This window comes from Capra hircus, chromosome 12 (genome assembly GCF_001704415.2).
Source record: "Capra hircus breed San Clemente chromosome 12, ASM170441v1, whole genome shotgun sequence".
Taxonomy (NCBI): domain Eukaryota; kingdom Metazoa; phylum Chordata; class Mammalia; order Artiodactyla; family Bovidae; genus Capra; species Capra hircus.
In genome coordinates this window covers 58,107,848-58,132,108 of record NC_030819.1, presented here as the reverse complement: position 1 = coordinate 58,132,108, position 24,261 = coordinate 58,107,848, and the positions used below count along the sequence as shown (strand labels likewise).

At 39.5% G+C, this 24,261-nt stretch overlaps 1 protein-coding gene across 2 annotated transcripts in view; it reads left to right on the top strand.

Annotated features, from left to right (window-relative positions):
• Positions 1–23,051, top strand: part of N4BP2L2 (NEDD4 binding protein 2 like 2) — a 71,909-nt gene extending 48,858 nt beyond the window's left edge. The window contains exons 6-9 of one of the 2 annotated variants that reach the window (XM_013968170.2): positions 10,495–12,251; positions 15,006–15,091; positions 16,893–16,939; positions 18,928–23,051. In XM_013968170.2, the coding sequence (XP_013823624.1) occupies positions 10,495–12,251; positions 15,006–15,091; positions 16,893–16,916 (1,867 nt within the window). In that variant the 3' untranslated portion in view covers positions 16,917–16,939; positions 18,928–23,051. The remainder of the gene's footprint in view (positions 1–10,494; positions 12,252–15,005; positions 15,092–16,892; positions 16,940–18,927) is intronic. The other variant, XM_005687525.3, reaches the window with a different exon arrangement.

Sequence of the window (24,261 nt, the reverse complement as noted above, 5' to 3'; positions counted from 1 at the left end):
GGATAAAGCCCACTTGGTCATGGTGTATGATCTTTTTAATGTGTTGTTGGATACTGATTGCTAGAATTTTTTTAAGGATTTTTGCATCTATGTTCATCAGTGATATTGGCCTGTAGTTTTCTTTTTTGTGTGTCATCTTTGTCAGGTTTTGGTATTAGGGTGATGGTGGCCTCATAGAATGAGTTTGGAAGTTTACCTTCCTCTGCAATTTTCTGGAAGAGTTTGAGTAGGATAGTGTTAGCTCTTCTCTGAATTTTTGGTAGAATTGAAGCTGTCTGGACCTGGGCTTTTGTTTGCTGGAAGATTTCTGATTACAGTTTCAATTTCCGTGCTTGTTATGGGTCTGTGAAGATTTTCTATTTCTTCCTGGTTCAGTTTTAGAAAGTTGTACTTTTCTAATAATTTGTCCATTTCTTCCATGTTGTCCATTTTATTGGCATATAATTGCTGATAATAGTCTCTTATGATCCTTTGTATTTCTGTGTTGTCTGTTATGATCTCTCCTTTTTCATTTCTAATTTTATTGATTTGATTTTTCTCTCTTTGTTTCTTGATGAGTCTGGCTAATGGTTTGTCAATTTTATTTATCCTTTCAAAAAACCAGCTTTTGGCTTTGTTGATTTTTGCTATGGTCTCTTTTGTTTCTTTTGCATTTATTTCTGCCCTAATTTTTAAGATTTCTTTCCTTCTACTCACCCTGGGGTTCTCCATTTCTTCCTTTTCTAGTTGCTTTAGGTGTAGAGTTAGGTTATTTATTTGACTTTTTTCATGTTCTTGAGGCATGCCTGTATTGCTATGAACTTTCCCCTTAGCACTGCTTTTATAATGTCCCACAGGTTTTGGGTTGTTGTGTTTTCATTTTCATTCGTTTCTATGCATATTTTGATTTCTTCTGTGATTTGTTGGTCATTCAGAAGCGTGTTGTTCAGCCTCCATATGTTGGAATTTTTAACAGTTTTTCTCCTGTAATTGAGATCTAATCTTACTGCATTATGGTCCGAAAAGATGCTTGGAATGATTTCAGTTTTTTTGAATTTACCAATGCTAGATATATGGCCCAACATGTGATCTATCCTGGAGAAGGTTCCGTGAGCACTTGAGAAAAAGGTGAAATTCATTGTTTTGGGGTGAAATGTCCTATAGATATCAATTAGGTCTAACTGGTCTATTGTATCATTTAAAGTTTGTGTTTCTTTGTTAATTTTCTGTTTAGTTGATCTATCCATAGGTGTGAGTGGGGTATTAAAGTTTCCCACTGTTATTGTGTTATTGTTAATTTCCCCTTTCATACTTGTTAGCATTGGTCTTACATATTGCAGTGCTCCTATGTTGGGTGCATATATATTTATAATTATTATATCTTCTTCTTGGATTGATCCTTTCATCATTATGTAGTGTCCTTCTTTGTCTCTTTTCACAGCCTTTGTTTTAAAGTCTGTTTTATCTGATATGAGTATTGCTACTGCTACTTTCTTTTGGTTTCTATTTGTGTGGAATATCTTTTTCCAGCCCTTCACTTTCAGTCTGTATGTGTCCCTTGTTTTGAGGTGGCTCTCTTGTAGACAACATATATAGGGGTCTTGTTTTTGTATCCATTCAGCCAGTCTTTGCCTTTTGGTTGGGGCATTCAACCCATTTACGTTTAAGGTAATTATTGATAAGTATGATCCCGTTGCCATTTACTCTATTGTTTTGGGTTTGAGTTTATACACCCTTTTTGTGTTTCCTGTCTAGAGGATATCCTTTAGCATTTGTTGGAGAGCTGGTTTGGTGGTGCTGAATTCTCTCAGTTTTTGCTTGTCTGTAAAGCTTTTGATTTCTCCTTCATATTTGAATGAGATCCTTGCTGGGTACAGTAATCTGGGCTGTAGGTTATTTTCTATCATTACTTTAAGTATGTCTTGCCATTCCCTCCTGGCCTGAAGAGTTTCTATTGAAAGATCAGCTGTTATCCTTATGGGAATCCCCTTGTGTATTATTTGTTGTTTTTCCCTTGCTGCTTTTGATATTTATTCTTTGTGTTTGATCTTTGTTAATTTGATTAATATGTGTCTTGGGGTGTTTTGCCTTGGGTTTATCCTGTTTGGGACTCTCTGGGTTTCTTGGATTTGGGTGATTATTTCCTTCCCCATGTTAGGGAAGTTTCAACTGTTATCTCCTCAAGTATTTTCTCATGGTCTTTCTTTTTGTCTTCTTCTTCTGGGACTCCTATAATTCAAATGTTGGAGTGTTTCATATTGTCCTGGAAGTCTCTGGGATTGTCCTCATTTCTTTTGTTTTTCTTTTTTCCTCTCTGATTCATTTATTTCTATCATTCTATCTTCTACTTCACTAATCCTATCTTCTGCCTCCATTATTCTACTATTTGTTGCCTCCAGAGTGTTTCTGATCTCATTTATTGCATTATTCATTATATATTGACTCTTTTTTATTTCTTCTAGGTCCTTGTTAAACCTTTCTTGCGTCTTCTCAATCCTTGTCTCCAGGCTATTTATCTGTGATTCCATTTTTATTTCAAGATTTTGGATCATTTTTACTATCATTATTTGGAATTCTTTCTCAGGTAGATTCCCTATCTCTTCCTCTTTGGTTTGGTTTGGTGGGCATTTATCCTTTTCCTTTCTGGAGAAGGAATGGCAACCCAATCCAGTATTCTTGCCTGGAGAATCCCATGGATGGAGGAGCTTGGTGGGCTACAGTCCATGGGGTCATAAGGAGTTGGACACGACTGAGTGACTTCACTTTCACTTTTCACTGTCCTGTTCCTTTACCTGTTGGGTATTCCTCTGTCTCTTCATCTTGGTTATATTGCTGAGTTTGGGGTGGCCTTTCTGTATTCTGGCAGTTCGTGGAGTTCTCTTTATTGTGGAGTTTCCTCGCTGTGGGTGGGGTTGTATCAGTGGCTTGTCAAGGTTTTTGGTTAGGGAATCTTGTGTTGGTGTTCTGGTGGATGGAGCTGGATTTCTTCTCTCTGGAGTCCAATGAAGTGTCCAGTAATGAGTTATGAGATGTCTATGGTTTTGGAGTAACTTTGGGCAGCCTGTATATTGAATCTCAGGGCTGTGTTCCTGTGTTGCTGGAGAATTTGTGTGGTATGTCTTGCTCTGGAACTTGTTGGCCCTTGGGTGGTGCTTGGTTTCAGTGTAGGTATGGAGGCGTTTGATGAGCTCCAATCGATTAATGTTCCCTGGAGTCAAGCAGTTCTCTGATGTTCTCAGGATTTGGACTTAAGCCTCCTGCTCCTGGTTTTCAGTCTTATTTTACAGTAGTCTCAAGACTTCTGTATACCGCACCATTGATAAAACATCTAGGTTAAATATGAAAAGTTTCTCCACATTGAGGGACACCCAGAGAGGTTCACAGAGTTACATGGAGAAGAGAAGAGGGAGGAGGGAATTAGAGGTGACCCAACTGAGGTGAGGTGGAATCAAAAGAGGAGAGAGCAAGGTAGCCAGTAATCACTTCTTTATGTGTGCTCCGCAGTCTGGACCGCTCAGAGATGTTCACGGAGTTATACAGAGAAGTGGAGAGGGAGGAAGGAGACAGAGGTGGCCAGGAGGATAAAAGAGGGGAATGAAAAGGAGAGAGACAGATCCAGCCAGTAATCAGTTCCCTAAGTGTTCTCTACCATCTGGAATACACAGATATTCACGGAGTTGGGTAGAGAAGAGAAGGGGGAGGGAGGAGACAGAGGTGACCTGGTGGAGAAAAAGGAGAGTCCAAAGGAGGAGAGAGCAGTCAAGCCAGTAATCTCACTGTCAAGTAAAAATGGGTACTGAAGATTGGGTTTTTGAAGGTACAAAATTGATAACAAATACCAAAAAGCAAAGATTAAAAATCTAGAGTAGAGGTTGGATTTTCAAAAATAAATATTAAAGAAAAGAAGAAGAGGAGAAAAAACACAAAGTCACAAGAATTATTAAAAAATATGAAGTTTGCTTTAAAAATAGGGTCTTTTTTTTGAAAAGTAATAGTAGGTTATAAAAATGAAAATTAAAGGAGTAACAGGACTTAAAATTTTTTTAAAGTTAAAAAAATGAAAAAGAAAAAAGAGTGATCATAAAAATACTAAAGATATATCTAGGACTTTCTCTGGTGGTGGTGTGGGCGGTGTGGGGTCAGTTCATTTCCGGATAGTTCCTTGGTCCGGCTTATATTTCTCAAGATCTAAAGGCCCCTTCCTATGTAGTCGGTTCTAATGACAAGGTTTTAATCTATTGCACCTGTCACTTCCAAGGCGGTTCCCTGTGTTTTAGCTGCTTCTGTTTGCTGGTCTCTTCAGTGTCTGATTTCTGCCCTGACACGGGGGCAGTGGTGGACACTTTTTAGGCTCACTTGTTCAGTCACGCTGTGGGGAGGGAAGGACGCTGCAAACAAATAACACTGGCGTGTGCTCACAATGTCTCAGCCACACTGGGCCTGCCCCTACTCACGGCACACACAGCTCAGGCTCTAGGTTGCTCTTCCGGGAACCGTCTGAGGCCGGCCCTGGGCTGCATGCACCTAGGTCTAAGCTGCTTAGGCTCAGGCACTCAGGTAGTCCTCAGAGTGCAGACTCGGTGGGCCTGCTTTTTGTGCCCTTCCCAGGTCCAAGTAGCTCAGGTGTTTGGCGAGCGCGGTCACTGCGACTTATCACCTCTCCCGTCCCTGCTGCTCAGTTTTCTGGGTGTACAAGTGGCGCACCTTCTCAGGTGGATGGTGACTGTCCAGAACTCCAAGAAGTCTTAGTTAGCAAAGAAACCTCCTTGCAGTTTGGTAGTTAATGTCTCTCTGGGGCTGCGATTGTCCCCTTCCGGCCCTTCCAGCTCTGGCTGCCTGTCACTGGAAGGGGATGGTCTGCAACTGGCTGATTCTCTTCTGTCCTTTGTTCTGTGCATGGTCTTGGCAGTGTCTTATGTTAGAGCTTTTCACGTGGTAGCTATCCCACAGTCTGGTTTTCTAGCCCAAGTTAGTTCGCTCCGGTTACGCTCTGGGCATTCCAGCCGGCTCCTTAAAAAACAATGCAGCCCGCACCTCCCTGCCCAGCCCCGACTTGCTAGTGGTGGATACAGGCGTCTGCGCTGCTTCTCCGCTGGGGGAGTTACTGCTGGGCTCGTAATCTGTGGGTTTTAATTATTTATTTATTTCCCTCCTTGTTATGTTGTCCTCTGTGCTTCCAAGGCTCGCCGCAAACTCGGCAGTGAGAGTGTTTCCTGGTGTTTGGAAGCTTCTCTCTTTTTAAGACTCCCTTCCCGGGACGGAGCTCCCTCCCTACCTCTTTTGTCTCTTATTTTGGTCTTTTATATTTTTTTTACCTCTTTTCGAAGACACTGAGCTGCTTTTCTGGGTGCCTGATGTCCTCTGCCAGCATTCAGAAGTTGTTTTATGGAATTTACTCAGCGTTGAAATGTTCTTTTGATGAATTTGTGGGGGAGAAAGTGGTCTCCCCGTCCAATTCCTCTGCCATCTTAGGACCGCTCCTATTATCAGATTATAATTCATTTAAAAAAACATAGGAACTCATGAGGCATATTACAGAAACCCTCATCTTTTCTGCTTTCTATAGGGACAGATTAATTTGCTGATTAAGACTCTGAGCTGAAATTTGAGGCAATTGATTCAGCAGCACTCCCTCCAAATCCATACCTTGCACAGGCTTCTGTGTATCAGCAAATGGCTTCTTCATCCTTTCAGTTGTTCTGGCCAAAGTCTTTGCAGTTATTACCTTTCTTCTCATACTCTAACCAATTGATTTTCAACTCTTATATGTCTTTCCTTCAAAATATATCCAGAATATGGTTACTATTTACTACCTCAACCCCAGGACAAATGAATTAACTCCAGGAGGAGCCCCTGTGTCCATCAGCCTATCTGATTATAAGCCATCTACTCTAGTCTTTGCATTTCTCATATAAAATCTTGACATAAAGTCTGATTAGCAATATGGGTTCTGCTTCACACTACCTTGTCTCACTTTCTGTTGTTCTTTATTTGCTTTGATAACAGAGAGGAAAAAAAAAAGTCTCAAGACACTCTTAGGTTAGTGATAATATGAGTTAAGACCCAAGAACTGCTTCCAAGAAAAGGACTCAACTCTTAACCAGCTGGGTATCTCTGTGTTTATGGAAATGTGAGAATTTAAAGATGAGAGGAGGAGAAAGAGAAGCAAAGTGTTTTTGTAAAATTCTCTTTTTAAGTTGAGGGACAATTTTGTATAATGGGTAAAGAATATAGAACGGAGAGCCAGTGAGCCTTGGTCTGAATCCTACCAGTAGCCATGTGATCCTGGGATTTTTTCCCCTGGGTTTGTTGAGAAATAATGACATCAGTTCAGTTGAGTCACTCAGTTGGGTCCAACTCTGCGACCTCATGAATTGCAGCACGCCAGGCCTCCCTGTCCATCACCAACTCCCAGAGTTCACTCAGACTCAACGTCCATCGAGTCGGTGATGCCATCCAGCCATCTCATCCTCTGTCGTCCCCTTTTCTTCCTGCCCCCAATCCCTCCCAGCATGAGTCTTTTCCAATGAGTCAACGCTTTGCACGAAGTGGCCAAAATAGTGGAGTTTCAGCTTCAGTATCATTCCTTCCAAAGAACACCCAGGACTGGTCTCCTTTAGAATGGACTGGTTGGATCTCCTTGCAGTCCAAGGGACTCTCAAGAGTCTTCTCCAACACCACAGTTCAAAAGCATCAGTTCTTCGGCACTCAGCTTTCTTCACAGTCCAACTCTCACATCCATACATGACCACTGGAAAAACCATAGCCTTGACTAGACAGACATTTGTTGGCAAAGTAATGTCTCTGCTTTTTAATAAGCTATCTAGGTTGGTCATAACTTTTCGTCCAAGGAGTAAGTGTCTTTTAATTTCATGGCCACAGTCACCATCTGCAGTGATTTTGGAGCCCCAAAAAATAAAGTCTGACACTGTTTCCACTGTTTCCCCATCTATTTGCCATGAAATGATGGGACCAGATGCCATGATCTTTGTTTTCTGAATGTTGAGCTTTAAGCCAACTTTTTCACTCTCCTGTTTCACTTTTATCAAGAGGCTTTTGAGTTCCTCTTCACTTTCTGCCATAAGGGTGGTGTCATCTGCATATCTGAGGTTATCGATATTTCTCCTGGCAATCTTGATTCCAGCTTGTGCTTCTTCCAGTCCAGTGTTTCTCATGATGTACTCTGCATAGAAGTTAAATAAGCAGGGTGACAATATACAGCCTGACGTACTCCTTTTCCTATTTCGAACCAGTCTGTTCCATGTCCAGTTCTAACTTGCTTCCTGACCTGCATATAGGTTTCTCAAGAGGCAGGTCAGGTGGTCTGGTATTCCCATCTCTTTCAGAATTTTCCACAGTTTATTCTGATCCACGCAGTCAAAGGCTTTGGCATAGTCAATATATCACTGTAAATTTAAGATGTACAGTAAGATGATTTCATTTACATACATTGTGAAATGATTACCACAATAGGTTTAGTTAACATCCATCAACTCATGTAAATACAATAAGAAGAAAAAAATTTCTCTCTTTGTAGTGAGAACTCCTAGAATTTACTCTCTTAACAACTTTCCTATGAATCATATAGCAATGTTAACTATAGTTACTGTGTTACTATGTTAAATCCCCAATGTTTACTTATTGAATAACTGTAAGTTTGTACCTTTTGACCACTTTCCTCCAATTCTGCCCAACCCCATTCCCTACCTCTGGTAACCACAAATCAAACCTCTTTTTCTATGAGTTTCTCTTGTTGATTTTGTGTTAGATTCCACATATAAGTGAGATCATACAGTACTTGTCTTTCCTTGTCTGACTGATTTCAATTACCATAAAGTCTTAAAGGTTCATCCATGTTGTCACAAATGGAAGAAGCTCCTCATTTTTTATGACTGAATAATAGTCCATTGTATATGCCTCAACTTCTTTATCCATTCATCTATTGATGGGCACTTGTTTCGATGTAATGCTTCTGTGAACATGGGGTACAGATATCTCTTTGAATTAGTGTTTTTATTTCCTTTGGATATATTCCCAGAAGTGGAATTGCTGGATCACATGATAGTTTTATTTTTAACTTTTTGAAGGGCCTCCATGCTGTTTTCTATTGTGGCTGCAGTACAGAAAATTCTGGAGCTTCTCTTTGTTTCAGTTGCCTTTTTGAGATGGGAGTAAAACTGACATTTGCCTTATTACATATGGTTGTTATGAAGAAGATTAGGTAAGTTTGCACATTTAAAGAATTAAATAATCTTAACACAGAGTAAGTGTGCATTAAATAGCTCTTTTTTTTTTTTTAAAAGGAAAAACCAGTTTTCAAGGTAGCATTGTGGACCTTAGAATTCTTGGTGGCATAAGGAGCTCTAAACATTTTTGTGATGAACTATATGTAGGAACCCATTTCCTTAGTTTAGAGTTCTTCCTTGTGCAGTAGAGAACTGTTTAAAGGGACAGTGGCTACACATGAAGTGCATTCAACTCCACAGAGTCACAAGGCCTGGAGTGAATCTTAAGTCCATTTAGTCCAATAAATAAAGCAACGGCAAACACTCATTCTTTTATACCATTTAGTCCAATAAATAAAGCAACAACAAACTCAACTCATTCTTTTCCTCTTTGCCCTACAACAAGATGGTGCATGTTTGGACGAAGACAGTGGAGTTTGTTTTCAGAACAGCAGACCTGTCTGCAGTGCATATTTTACAACTGACTGCACCTTAGACTTCAGCTAGACCTTTCATTGGTGTCTGATAGAACTGACCATAAAGGAGAGTTACTGCCAAAGTTGCCATTCTTTACTCCACATCCTTTTTATAGAAACCCCATCTTAACTGCTTCTCAGAATTTGCTGTCCTTAATGTTCTTTTTTATATTAAAATTTTGTTTTAAATTGAAGAATAGTTGATTTACAATCTTAATGTTCTTTCTAAACCAACATCAAGGAATATGTAAACAAAAGCAGCAGCAATTAGTTAACAAAGAATGAGGTATTCAGGGGTCTTGCCTATTGAAAATTGCCCAGCAACATGGGATGGAATAAATCAGGCCAGAGGCTGGGGTAGTTTTAATAAGCTCTTTGGTCCAACGCCCAACCAATTTGACTGATGTATCTTTTCCTCATTATCTTTCTCTACTTCAGTGTGTGTTTGCTTGTCTAATTGTTTATTTTCTGTTCCTCTTCCTGGCATTTTTTTCCCTCAGATACGTCTGTTGTCCTTCCCCCACTACATTTTACTCTCTCCATCTGTACATTGTGGAAGAGAAGATAACCAAACCGTTATATTTTAAATTAGAATATTTCCTAAGTCCTCTGTTTTTCCCTCAGGATCTAAGATTGCTTTTAATTAAGGGGCACTGTGAACTTTTGGTGTGCTTGATGAGAGCACCGCTGCTCGTTTGGGTAGAAAAAGTTTTCACTTGAAACTGTCCCTGGCATTGCAGGATAGTTAACAGCCCTGACCACAATGCCAAGTGCCAGTGACCCAAAAATGCCTTCCCACATTTCCACACACCCCACAGAGCAGTGGTGGAGCCTCTGATTTAGAACCACTGCTTACTAACCTACTAGAAGTATATCATCCCAATACTGAATTTGGCTGCTCATCATCTGCCGTTCTTTACAATTTGATGGAGCGTCTTAGTTGCCAAAGTTTTTATGACTAGAGAAAATCTACTTGAGCCATTAAAGCTATGTCATTTAGACTATATCTGTCACTTTTCAAAATTCAAGATGTTGGGAAAAGTAAGTTGTTTATTGGTGCTTTGCAGTGTTTAGTCACTCAGTCATGTCTGATTCTTTGTGACCCCATGGACTGTAGCCCACCAAGCTCCTCTGTCCATGGGGATTCTCCAGGCAAGAATACTGGAGTGGGTTGCCATGCCCTTCTCCCAGAATCTTCCTTACCCAGGGATCGAACCCAGGTCTCCCTCGTTGGAGACTGATTCTTTACCATCTGAGTTACCGGGGAAGCTATATATACTTCATAAATATATATATATATATACACACACTCCATATATATATATCTCCTTCATATATACATGTATATTTCATATATATATGTATACTTCATATATATATAGAGTATCCTAAGGAAAACATTAGCTTTTCATAAAGTTATTTGTTTATGAAATGAGTTGTAACTTTCTCAAAGTATATTCAGTTTTACTTTAAAGGATTAAAGTTTATAGCTGTCAGTAAAGAACCTGCTTGCAGTGTAGGAGACTCGGGTTCGATCCCTGGGTCGCGAAGATCCCCTGGAGAAAGAAATGGCAACCCACTCCAGTATTCTTGCCTGGAAAAGCCTATGGACAGAGGAGCCTGATGGGCTACAGTCCATGGGGTCGTAATAGTTGGACATGACTTAGTGACTAAACCTCCACCATAGTACAAAGTGCACACACATTTTAGAGTCTCTTGTACTAATGATTTGTAAATCTGCACATTGAGTATAATGTTTTAGTTTATATTGTTATACAAGTAATTAAGTTATAATTTTCTTTTTTATATTTCAGAGAAAGAGATTTGAAGAAAACTGGGCACAGGTTCAGCAAAGCCAGGAAGAGAAACAGAAAAAGAAGTAAAAAGCAGAACGGTCATAATAAAATCATGGAGGAAAACTCATTTGAAACCTTAAATTATCTTACACCAGGAATTCAGGACCCATCTCAGAGTGAAGAGGAAGACTTAGAAGAGACCAAAAGGGAATCAGAGTGTTCCTTAACTGTTGGTCTGAGAAATGAAGTGGGAGATTTTGTGAATGTCCATAAGGATAAAAGACAGGAAGACATAAATTCTGAAAACAGTTTGCCAGATGTTATGTCTGTCGAGTTGGACAGTCCACCAAAGAATTACCTCCCTAAAGATAATGATGACTTGTTTCTAAGTTTGTCATTGATGCCAAATGAAAGTTTCATTTCTTGTCCAACAGTGATTCAAAATCTTTCCTATGTAGCAAGCGATGACTGTTCTGTCACAGAGGTAGAGGAGCATATTGAAAATAGGAATATCATGACATTAAACACCCAGGACAAGTTTGTTGAAGCCCCATGCTCATTGATGCAGAAGGGAGAGATGGTAGATGAGAGTCTCCTGAATGAAACAAGTCCGTGCCGTCAGTATACATCCAGAACATCAGATAAAGTTTTAAGACAGGAACAAGCAGTAAATACAACTAAAAACAATAATTGGGCTTTTTTCTCAAATGATTTGTCTGATGGTGATTTACAGTTGGGCTCTGATAGACAACCCTATTCTGGTAGCTGGCCTGAGGGGCCTCATAAGTTTATATGTGAACAGAGACCAAAGAAAAAGAGACGGCAAAAGCTGGCTCATCCTGACAGCAGGGGGCAGTTGATCAAATTGATCTCCACTTCGGAAGGGCCAGGAAACAGTCCAGAGACATTGATAGAAGAGAAGCTATCGATAGAAAATGAAGACTTGTCATCTCCAACTGAGAATATAGATTCAGTCGTAGAAACAGAGACAAATATCTTTCAAACCCACTTCTTTAAACTGGATATCCTGAAGAGTACCTTACATTCAACAGAGAATAAAAAGAGGAGGCAGAAAAGGATTTTCAGTTTGGCACCAAACTTTAACTTACTGGAAGAGAGTCATACCAATGTAAAAGAAATGGGGAAATGTGACTTGTTAACAGAAAGCCATGGACTAAAAATTATTTTGGAAGAAGAAAAAGATGAAATTTCAGAAATAAATAATGAAGAGAATAAGCAACACATTATGACCTTCGATTATCATCCATCGTGGTTTTACTTTGACATTTACTTTGACATTGTCAAAGATTCTCTTCTAAATGTTGGTGGACAATTTTATTCTTATTACCTGCTATTTAATAGAGTAAGGCATTCTGTGTATTTTTACAGAAACCCCATTCCTTCTCTTATGCTACAGTATCCGTCTAGCTTTTGGAAGATATCTTTTTCAGGCAAGAAACTGTTTTCGACTTTCAACTCTCAGAGGAGAGTAGATGATAAACTAAATGATGTAAGGTTTACTTCTTCAGAAATTTTAAGTAGCCAGCCTGATACTTTGTACTCTTTTGGTGTCACCTCTGATCTTCACTCCTTAAATGAAAGTTTTGTTGAGAAGCTAAAGTCCTGGGAAGAACCTAGGCCTTTACCATTCCTACAAACTCAGGATAACCAAGATTTAACAAGCCCTGACTACTTTGATTCTCTTGAGCTACCATTATCACAGGAGTTTGCCTTTCAACTAGTAAAGCTTTTTGGATCTCCTGGAGTTCCAGTGGGTAAATTGAGTTTATTTGGTACAAATTAAAAGTCCAATTTAATATATATGAGTAATTTTTGAGGTGTTTCTACCTTGTGTTAGTGATTTCTTGCAGTTAACTGATCTTGCGATGCTTTTCAGAGATGGAAGTGGAGGATGTATAGCAAATGGTGCTTAATGGAGTCAAGCCCCAACTCCCACCACCAGGATGACCAGTAGTCTGAAATGTCTTTGAGCATGTTGAATACTTAGACTCTCAATTTAAACAGATAGTAGGAAGAATGAAGAATGAGACAGGCTAACAGTGATTGGTAACAAATAGAGATGGACTGCTTTATTTTTGGAAAAATCTTTCTGCTTTCTACATTTCCCTTGTTTAGCATATGACCCTTTCTCATTCACAGTTGGGCTTATAGATATGAGAATAGTAAAGTGATGGACAATGAAAATCAAGTGATGAAAAAATACCTGAAATCAGTTTAATTTTTAAAGACTGTCTCAGAAGGGTACTGAAAAGAAGGTTAGGAAGGAGTCTGACTGGTTGACTTTTTTTAATATTATAAGTAATATTATTATAACATTATAGATAAATATTCTAAGTAAATTTCCTCTAAATAATATGCCTACTTGAGATACTGAATATCTTAAAAAGTAAATGAAGAACATATCCCAATTTTTCCTTGTCTGTAAGTCAGTTGCACATGTTAATGATTTCATGCAATTATATGTCCCCTTCCTTGGGGACAGAAGCTGTAAGAGCCAAGAAGTAAAGCTCCAGTCCCTGCATCCAATATCTTTCTGATAGTCTTTTTCTTCTGCACCTACCATTGAGCCTGGGATTCTCTCACACTTTAACTTCCAGTGGTTTTTACTTTGCTCCTGAACTTCTACTGTTTTCCATATATTTGGTTAATGGAGCTCAGACCCAAGATTGGTTAAATCTCAGAGTCTGAGGAGTCAAAATTATCAACCTGTTCTGGTGTCATTCTTCCCATTTTTGTAAACTTTGTGAATAACCACATCGTTATTGTTTGCTGCCATTTTCTATCTTCCTAGATGCACCAAAGAAACATACCAATTTTAAAAGTTAAATCGCATTTGCTTTTAAGCCAGGAATCTTATTTCAAAGTTCATATTCTGAAATTATATGCAAAATTCTTTGTGTCGTTTTGTGCCATTTTTCTGGGAGAAAGTCCTTAGTTTTTATCAGGTTGACCCCAAAATGTTAATAATCACTGCCTTAGAACAGCACCAGAAGGCATGAAGGCACTAGTGGGAAAAGATTCTAAACCTCCTTCCCTGAATGCAGAATACCATCATAATCAACAGTAATGATCCAGCATCCATTAATTAAGCTTTGGAAAGCTTTTTAGAGGAAATAGACCTCATTCATCAAGTAGCTTACCTTCTAAATGGGGAGACAAGACTAACACAAAACAAAATTATTGTGCATAGAAAATATAAATGATAAACTTATGAATATTTTATGAGTGAGGTTAGCTGTGCCAAAGAGATTGTAGAAGAGAATATGGGGTTGTGGTTTTGTCTGGGATGGTTCCAAATGGGAGTGAATTGTAAACTGTGCTTATATCATACAAATGTGACTTAAAAACAGAGGGAAAGAATTTTACATTTGGAAATAGTGTATGTTTGAAAAATTCCTGCCTGGCTAATCCCACGGACAGAGGAGCCTGTCAGGCTGCAGTCAATGAGGTCGCAGAAATAGGACCTCTTTGTGAAATGAGGTCTGAGCATGAGCACAAGATGCTTAAAAAAGGAAAAGAGAAAACTCTAAATGGAAGCTGTAAACCAATTCGTTTATAGCCGAAGGTCGAAGAAGCAAAGCTCTGGCGTATCTACAGCCTTGTCGATAAGACCGGGAACTTGAATTCTATTATTAGGAAGTCTGTAGAAACTGTGTTGTTGGAGAAGACTCTTGAGAGTCCCATGGACTGCAAGGAGATCCAACTAGTCCATTCTAAAGGAGATCAGTCCTGGGTGTTCTTTGGAAGGAATGATGCATTGGAAAAGACTGATGCTGGGAGGGATTGGGGGCAGGAGGAAAAGGGGACAACAGAGGATGAGATGGCTGGTTGGTATCGCCGACTCGATGGATGTGAGTTTGAGTGAACTCCGGGAGTTGGTGATGGACTGGGAGGCCTGGCGTGCCACAACTCATGGGGTCGCAAAGAGTCGGACACGACTAAGTGACTGAACTGAACTGAGACACAGTAGGATTATATAGTAACCATATATAGACCTGAAGAAACCAAGCTACTCATGTTGCTAGGGATGTGCAAGTATAGGAAGAATATCTTATATGGTTTATTGGACTTGCTTATGAGCATCTTAATTGTGAGGATTTTTTCCCCATACACTCTTATGTGGAAGGAGCAATTTGCAAGAAGACTAAACTTGCTGTGCTTGCAATATTCTATACAATGTCTCAGGAAAGGATGCCTACCTAAATTTTATGCCCTGTGACAGTACCACTTGAAGCTGCTGATGTGTATATATTTGTATTTACACGAGAATATGAACTAAGATATACACCACTTTGCATACATACATAAGCATTTTTATTGAGTCTGGGTAGCGTTTGCTAATAGGAATCTGAGACAAACTAATTCCTGCTTTAGCTGTCACTGGAATAGCTTCAAAATCAGGCTTTTATCATTATGGAGGTCTAGATATCATGTTTGCATATCTTCATATTCAGGGTAAAAATGTATGTGACAGAGATGAAATTTGTTCTCTTTCCCCCCACCCCCAGAATCTTTGTTGCCAGAAGACTGTGTGGTTCCCCTCGACTGGAAGACACTGAAGATGATCTACCTACAGTGGAAGACGTCAGTAGAGGTATATTTTTATGCTTTCAAAGATCTTCTCTAACTGGTTTCTCTTTTTTTATTATTAATTTTTAATGCAATTTTTAAAAGTTACTTTCCATTTATAGTTATTAGAAAATACTGGCTATACTCCTTGTGTTGTATACTACATTCTTTTTAAAATAATTTTACTTATGTATTTATTTTTGGCTGCTCTGGGTCTTTGTTGCTGCACGTGGACTTTTCAGTTGCGCAGAGCAGGGCCTACTTTCAGGTTTCATTGTGTGGGTTCTCATTGCCATGGCTTCTCTTGTTTCAGAGCCTATAGGCTCTAGAGCACATGCTCAGTAGTTGTGGCACACAGGCTTAGCTGCTGTGCAGCATGTGGAATCTTCCTGGTCCAGGGGCCCAAGCCCATGTCCCCTGCATTGGCAGATGGATTTCCAAGCACTGGACCACCAGGGGAGTCTGTATGATAAATTCTTGAGCTTATCTTACACCCAGTAGTTTGTACCTCCCACTTTTCCACTCTTATATTGCCCCTGCCTCCCATAACCACTAGTTTTTTCTCTGTATCTGAATCTGCTTCTTTTTTGTTTTATTAATTAGTTTGTTGTATTTTTAGGTTTCACATATGATGTTTATAGTATTTGCCTTTTCCTTTCTGATTTATTTCACTTAGCATAATGCCCTCTAACTGGTTTCTTTAAAAAAAAAAAGAAATCCTGTTCATCAAATGTAACATGAAGAGCTACATCCCTTGTATTAAATTAGAGAAAGGATGTATGTGAATGGTTGGATAACCTATGCGTGTTTCTTTCAATTAGTCCCAGAAAGTTGCATTTAACTCCCTAACGTTGTTGTAGTGTAGGCTGGTATAAGGGTCAACTGTGGGTGACTGAGGTGCCTGTTTTAGGAGAGTCATTTATTATTTTTTTTACATCTTTTTCTTCTGTCCACCCCTCAATCTTGTTATAATAGAGTAACAGCTACAAATTAGATTCATATTTACTTAACTTGGAAGCACCTCATTATTGGTACTCTGGTGGTTCATGATGGTTCTGACAGGCTATTAATTTCCCAGGCAGCTGGAGGAGGACTGGCTGAGAAGGTTAGAAAGGTAACAGAGACTCTGGAAAAGCCAGTCCTCTGTATCATGTAATGAGGAGAGGCTGGAATTCTGTTTATGTTAGTTGGTAGTTACTTAAATGTGCCCAAGGGCCATGCTGCTGCTGCTGCTGCTAAGTCGCTTCAGTCGTGTCCGACCCTGTGCGACCCCATAGACGGCAGCCCACCAGGCTCCCTCATCCCTGGGATTCTCCAGGCAAGAACACTGGAGTGGGTTGCCATGTCCTTCTCCAAGGCATGAAAGTGAAAAGTGAAAGTGAAGTCGCTCAGTCGTGTCCGACTCTTAGCGACCCCGTGGACTGCAGCCTATTCTAGAGGTACATTTTGAAATAAATAATAAAATCAAGGTTTAGGGAACTATTATAGAATTATATGTTCAGGATAGTAGGTATTTCTTATCTTTTCATGTAAACACAGCTGTGGGAAAAGTAGATTCATTTGTGTGCTCAGGTAGTAAAACCAAATACACTTCAAAAAATTTCTTATTTCTCCTCATTTGCATGGAAACCTTGTTGCTACCTAAATACATATACACACATACACAAACACATGGATACTTTAAATGTTTAAACTGACATTTGTGTTTATTAGGTTTCTTTCTCATTTGGGGAGTGTTCCTAGTGAGTTAAATGATGGTGTAAAACTTAACCCCAGTGCCCTATATTAATCATTATTATTATATGTATTTTAATTATAATTTCTAGAAAAGACAGAAGAAGATTGGTTAAAAAAAATGAGAATTCCTTAAACTGTAAGTACAACTTATTCTGGAGACCTGTATATGATCAGAAGGAAATGGATGTTGACATTATTTGGTTGTAGTAGCTCATATGTACAATTGAAGAGTAAATATAAAAAATGTAGTCTGTTACCATAGCAACCCTGTGTGCTATTGCACAAGTGATGTTTTTATTTCCTTTAAACGTAGATCTCTTTGTGAAATACAACAAAGCTTAGATTGTTGCTACCATATTTATTTTCCAACTTTATTTGTTAGAATATATTTTAGAGTATTCTGTCAATACATAATTTATGATGAATTCTCTTCCCCACCCCCACCCCCCACAGACTGATATATGATGAGGACTGGGAATTAGGGATATAGGTTATATTTAAATATTAAAAGATTCTCTAGGAAAAGAGGTAAAATATGTAGACAAGTGCATGTTATATTTTAAACTTGACACAAACTGACATTAAAATAAACACATTGCACTTTTTTTTTCAAATGCCTAAATTATGAGATAAACACAGCTGCTACTATTTCAGTATATATCTGCATTTGATAAGAACTGAAAGTACTCTGCATTAACCATATGTTTTCTCCTTTCATTATAACTCTTATTTCTAAGAGTGTTCTGTGTTTCCATTTCTCAGCTAACTAGAAACGCACATATACCCAGTAAAAATATTTCTGTTTGTTTTAAACAAGGTTCTGCTGAAAGAAGGGGAAAGACTAAAGATTTGGGAGAAGAGATTAGAGATTTAAAGGACCCACTAGAAAATGTAGGATAGATAGAGGAGGGGAAGAGATTCTAGAGAAAGGACATGAACAAATTCATTCATTTGTTCAGCAAACGTTTATTGAGTTGCCTCAGTTTAGACATTTTTCTACGCACCGAGGATGTAGCAGTGAAAACTGGCCTCATGGAGTTTATGTGAGAATTGAGGCCCTCAGTGTGACACCAGGATAAACTGTACACAATAAGCATGGGCATATTTGGCAGTGGCTAATTCGGCAGGTCTTTTATATCTGCTGATTTTGTGTCAAGGACACTTTATGAACCATACTTTTGACATTTTGTGTTCATCTTTTACATTCATGCTAAACTGACTGCCCTCTGTGAACCTCATAGAGCAGGCATCCCTAATTATTCATCTTCTCTTGTTGGGGAATTTTATGAGTGCTGTAGCTATGTACAGGATTTTTATGATTGTAATGAGAATGGGCCTTTTGGTTTTGTCTTTGGCATAATGATCAGTGGCCCTCAGGTGGTAAACAGAAATTTAAAAAGAAGGAAATAGCAAGAGAATGTGGTTGGCTCTTGGAGCCTCAAATCCTCTTCCTGCTGGTGGCCAGAGTGTTTATACTGCCTGACTCCTTTAAGGAGGTAGGGCAGCCTGCTGGAAAGAGGATGGGTTCCCATCTTGAAGCTCCTGCTGACCGGCTATGTGACCTTAAACAAATTGCCTTCTCAAAGCTGCAATTTTTTCACCTGAAAAAAAAAAAAACGGTTTATGATACTAATCTGTCATGGGGATATTAAATGAGGATTAAATGAAATAACTTGTGCAAAGTTTTTGAAAAATAATAGGCTCTTAGTAAGGGTTAATTCCCTTCCCCTGAGTATCTTTGTTGGTTGCAGCTTTGATTTCAAATGCTCCTGGCAGAGCAATGTATTGACTTAATAAACTTGTTAACACATTTGCATGAAATTAAGTGTATTTATTTTTAACTTAACAGTGTAAAAAACTGGATCATCAGGGAATGGGACATAGACCAGGTTTTGATTTAGAAACAGAAAGTTGGGCAAAATCCAGAGGACAGGCTCTTGAATGAAGCAAGACCAGGCAGGGTGTGGGGGCTGTGGGGACAGTGTGAAATTCTGGATGCTGGTTGCAGGGGCGCATAAATAGTCATGAGCTTGGGAAACTGACAACAAACTCCATTCCTGTCACCATTCTGTCTGGACTTGTCTGGGCTTGTGTTTGTTTGCAGTTGAATTCTCCATCTTCCAGGTACTGTTGAAGATCCTGTTCATCAAGAAAGAGAGCTCAGTGCCAACCTGAAGGATAATGTAGAGTGATATATTCATTGGAGTGAAATTGGTTTGAATAATCTGTTCAACTATTCTGATCAGTTTCCTGAATACTAATAAAAAACTCAGCAAAAGAGGTAATAGCTTGAATAATTTATTATCTAATTTTGAAGATATTTGCCCTATTTTATTTCATGAAGAAAATAAGACCCAGGAAACTTGAGTAGACTATTTTTATAATTGCATCAGAATAGAAGGATAGGCCCCTTTATCCAAGCGTGGGTCAATGATTCCATTTCTAGAATTTCAAATCCAGAAAGCTCTGAAAACCAAAAGTTTTTTTGTTTTGTTTCTTAAATGTCTGGCATTAAAACTAAGTTGGCAGCAAAATTTGACCTAAACAGTCAGATTAGTTTTACTCCTTATTTACCCCAGTTAGTGTGACTTTTCAGACATTTCACTGGAGAAATATTAATGTGTTTAATTACCAGGGGTGCCCTAGATCCCCCCTTAGAACTTTCTGAATTCTGAAACAATTCTGACCTCAAGGATTTTGGTTAGGGATTGTGGGACTTGCACTATACTACAGTAACTATTATTTTTATTATTGCTATTATTTTAGTTTAATTGTACTTAACAGATTTCAAATATGAAAATTCATATTTGAAAAACAAGGTGTGATTTCTCATTATTCAACATGTAGGCATTTATGTAATCCCTGTTTTCGGAAAGGGAGCATTGCCTGCCTTATCTTACCTTCTACTCTTCTCATCTTGTTTTATCTTCTCCAGGGAATAAACCTCCAGGCTTCTCTAGAGGGCCGGCAGCTGCCTGACTGTGGATGTTTGTTTCTTAAACAGACTTTTAACTGACTTCCCTATTTAGAGCCCCACCTCCAGCCCTGAAATTTCCAGTTCCTGAAATTTTAGGGGTTATGCAGAGTAAACAGTATTTCTTCTTGGCTTTCTATAATTCAAGTTTTGTTTCTTAATTGTTTTTCCAAATTAGTTAACACTTAGCCTTTTGCTTTCCAGTTTTTAATTATTTTGTTGCTGTGATCTTTTTCCTACAGTTTATATTAGTACTTAAAAATAATAATCATATCCCCCATTCTCCTAACACTCCCCCACCCCCACCCCCCACACACAAAAAAAGCGTCTACATTCTCCTGGGGTTCAATGAGAGAGTGGAAACTAACTATTTGTGTTCCATCTGCTTGGTTTGGAATTGAGTGTTTTCTTTAAAATAGCTCAACATTTTCCCTAGTTCATTTTGTACAGTTTCAGTTTATCTTTCTGCTAGACCATAAGTCTGATTCAGATAGAGACCAAGGTATCCAATGTTTGGTTGAACTCCCTGAGATCTTGCTCTCTGTGCAGGCTCCTAGTGCTGTTGTGAAACTGGACTCACCTTTGGCCTAGAATGGGATGATTTCAGATAAGAGATGATCAGTATTAGGGTTGAAACACAGATGGCTGCAGAGGAGACTCTGGCATCTGGGAAATCTTTGCTGTCTTAGGGCTCTTCAGTAGCAACATTTATGGATTTCTAATGAATACACCACCATGGCTGTGCATAAGGGTAATAGTATAAATATTTAACAGTGAGTATGGCATAGCTAATGACCAATTCTGAGATTCTCTGACGTTTTGAAGCGTATCAGCTAACTATCCACCCAGGCTTGTACTTAGGGCCCAGGATTCCCCTAGCTTTCTCCAGCCACTGCCTTTATTACCTTGCCCTAATTTCCAGAGTGGAGCTTTAGAAAAATGGGCTGGGACTACTTTCCCCACCTCCCAGGCTTCCTCTTCAAAGCTTACACTCCTCAAGTGTCTCTGCATAGTGGCAAATACTTGGTGCTTGGAAACAGATTATGGTTATCGCCTTGGGAGAGGCGTATGACCTCAAATAGAGAGAGGGATGGGATGTAGGATGCAAGTGGTAATGTGAGGTTAGAACGAGCAAAGTCAGTCTTATCCAGAGGACATTTCTGTGTTCGTAGACTTATCCCAGGCCACCAAGTCCTGAGCATTTCCCCTGTTGACTGAGGCTAGCAGACACTCTGCATGACTGCCCTCCCATTGTCCCCCTTCCCTAACCTCTTCCAGCTTCCTGTATCCTTCATCCAGGTTCTAGGGGAAGGACGAGGGAAGAGCCAGGAAGGAGGAGTTTTAGAGAGGCGCTAGCTACCTCTGAATGGCCAAATAGTGCAGTGCAGACTGGTGGAAGGTGAAAGCTGGAGGTGCTAGAGCAATGAGGGGTCCCCCAGAGAAACAGCTAAGCAGGCACAGATGGATGCTTTCCTATTCTTTCAATTCATGTCGTATATACATATATATATGTAACAAGGTAAAAATGTATATAAGACATATTTTTGAGTAAAAAATCAGATCAAAACTTTTGGTAGGGAAATCAGATAAAAGCTTTTGGTAGAGGAAGAAAGGACATAGAATAAGAATTGAGAAGCTACTGCCTCTGTATTTTAAATGATTCTACTCTGTTACAGGGTCTTTGGTTACGCTGCTTTGGAAGCTTCATCTTGGTTTCAGACTTTCTGCCATATGGCATCTCCAGGGGAAAAACCTGGGGCTGATTTAAGCATTCCAAATTGTGGAGTATTTGGAACTGTAGGTTCAAGGGTTAAATTTCTGGTTTCTGTGAGCTCTTCCTGTATACCCCCTTGTTTTTCCATATCTTGTTAAGCAGTAATAATTAAAGAAAAATTTGAATGTTTCTTTGCTTGCCAAAAACTACTTCTAAGATTATTTTCTTTACCTCATCATAGCCGTGGTTTGTAGGACAGCAAAGTGAGATTGTGCTGGTCATCACATTCTAGAGAAATAGAATAGAACTTGGGAGCTGAAAAACCTGGCTGGATGAACTGAGGGCATGAAGGAGTGTTAATCACAGGGGTCCTCTGACCCGGGGTAGCCCTCCTCTCCGGAGGCTGCCACCTCATTAGGGCCAGTGAGGATCTGACCGTAGACGTTATCTGAGAGTACTGTGGCCCTCAGAACTGCTGATGTGGTCACTGACTGTGTTTACATTACTCCTCAGTTGAAGTTGTCCCTATCTTTGTTCAGTCTTAATCTTTAGTAAAGCCCATGCTCAGATTCATTTACTGAGAAGGCAGTTCAGGTCCATATACAATTATTGAGCACCTCTGAATGTCAGATGCTGTGTTAGCTCTTGGGGTGCCAAGGGTGACACTGTCTTTGCCTTTGAACTTAGTCTAGTGGGAAGAATCAGATACACAAACAGCTTTAAACAAATTGTGGTTCTGAGGAATAAATTGGGGGAAACAGAGCCTATTGACTAGTTAAATCTGAGAGCTAAGAGAAAGGAGAAGTGTCTAGGGTCACTTTCAGATACTGCCAGCCATTTTCTCCTTCTTCAGCTCTCCCTCCCTGAGGCTTAACATGCTCTCGTAGAATTCTGTCTGTCCCTTGTACTTTCTTTCTTTCAACAGATCCACTTTGCGGGGGGCGGAGGTGGGGCACAGTCCTTAAGTGTGATCCCTGAGCCCCGACTTCAGCTGTCTGCTCTATTCTCCATCTTCTCACAGCGCAGGAATTTCCAAAGCTCTTGCTTCCAGCTCAAGACCTCTTTTCTAACAGCACACTCATATTTCCCAGCACCAACTTCATTGCTCCAGCTGCCACCCACACTGAAGTCTCAGTGTGCCCAAACTTCTAGTCCCCAAAGCTGTGTGCCCTGCTGCCCTATCCATGCTGCCTGGCACACCCTCTACAGAAGGAAATGGAGATGGACAGGAGTCTCATGCAACACTGTCCCACAGAAATGTGTCAGCCACATACATAATTCAGACTTTTCTACTAGCCACATTAAAAAGCAAAAAGAAACAGATGAAATTAATTTTAATAATATATTAACCTAATGTACTCACCATACTATCATTTCAACACATGAATATAAAAGTTATTGAGATATTTTACTTCATTTTTTTCATATGGAACCTTTGAAATTCAGCAGGTATTTTAATCTCACTTGAAAGTGAAAAGTGAAAGTGAAAGTCATTCAGTTGTGTCCAATTTGCGACTCCATGGACTATACAGGCCACGGACTTCTCCAGGCCAGAATACTGGAGTGGGTAGCTGTTCCCTTCGCCAGGGGCTCTTCTCAACCCAGGGATGGAACCCAGATCTCCTGTATTGCAGGTGGATTCTTTACCAGCTGAGCTACCAGGGATGCCCCAATCTCACTTGGACCAGTCATATTTCACATGTGGCTTGTGACTCCTGTATTAGAGAACAGAAATCTAGAATGGAAAAGATAGTATTTGAGGCTGGGCAAAAAGTTCTTGTTAGAAGTATACTAGGATACATAGAAGTATGATAGGATACATACATGATAAGCATCACTATTTTTATGATTCATTTATAGTCTCTGTTCCTTATGGTTTTCCCCTAATATTTAGAGAAGCTTTTGAAATTTCAGTGTTTCTCAGCAGTGCCAAAAATCCTTGCTCTCGTGCTGGGAAGGGAAATGTCAAGAGAGAGTAGCTCACCTCCCTGTCCTCCCCTGCCCCTCCCTAGTAGAACCCCAAGAGGAAGGTGAAATTCTGAGCATAGAGCCCCTCCCTACTTGGAGAGTGCCTTCCAGAGTTCATTGTGCAATTCCTGGGTTTTGTTTTAGAAGTAAATTGCTTTTCTTCACAGTTCCTTTTCAAAATTTTCATACCTTAGCTGCCAAAAACAAAATGTATTTGCTTTACAATGGTTATTACAGCCCAAGCCACCATATATCTTGGATTTTTCCAGGATGATGTTAATTTTCAATATTGTCTCTTTCAGTCCACGCTTCTTGGATTTTAGTTCGAAAGTAGGATCTTTCTATCACGCTCTTGAGTGTGAAATATTGGAAAGTACTGTGGTGATCAACCAACTGGCGCTTACCAGTCCCAGAACTTAGAACTGAATTCTGGATGCTTCTCTCTAGTGTCAGTAGACTGCTCCTTTCCCTGGGGAGCTGAAATAGTTTCTGGGGAGACCACCTCTTTTCAGGCAACAAAGTGTGTACCTGGGCAGTAACCCTTCTTTCTCAGAGGGCCTAGTTTATACTACTGTTCATAAATCTATCTGAGTTTTAAGGGGTACCTTGTTTTGAAGAAGAGATTTCTAAAGTTATGTAGAAGCAACAAAGCTTTCTAAAAATATTTTTGGCAGGCTGATAAAGAAGAATTAAAAAAAAGGGGGGTGGGGTGGGAATTATACAGGTCCTGGGAGAGTGGCATTAGCCACTGGGACACCAGCCAGATATTGGTGCTCACAAACTGGGGAAAACTATGGTTTTT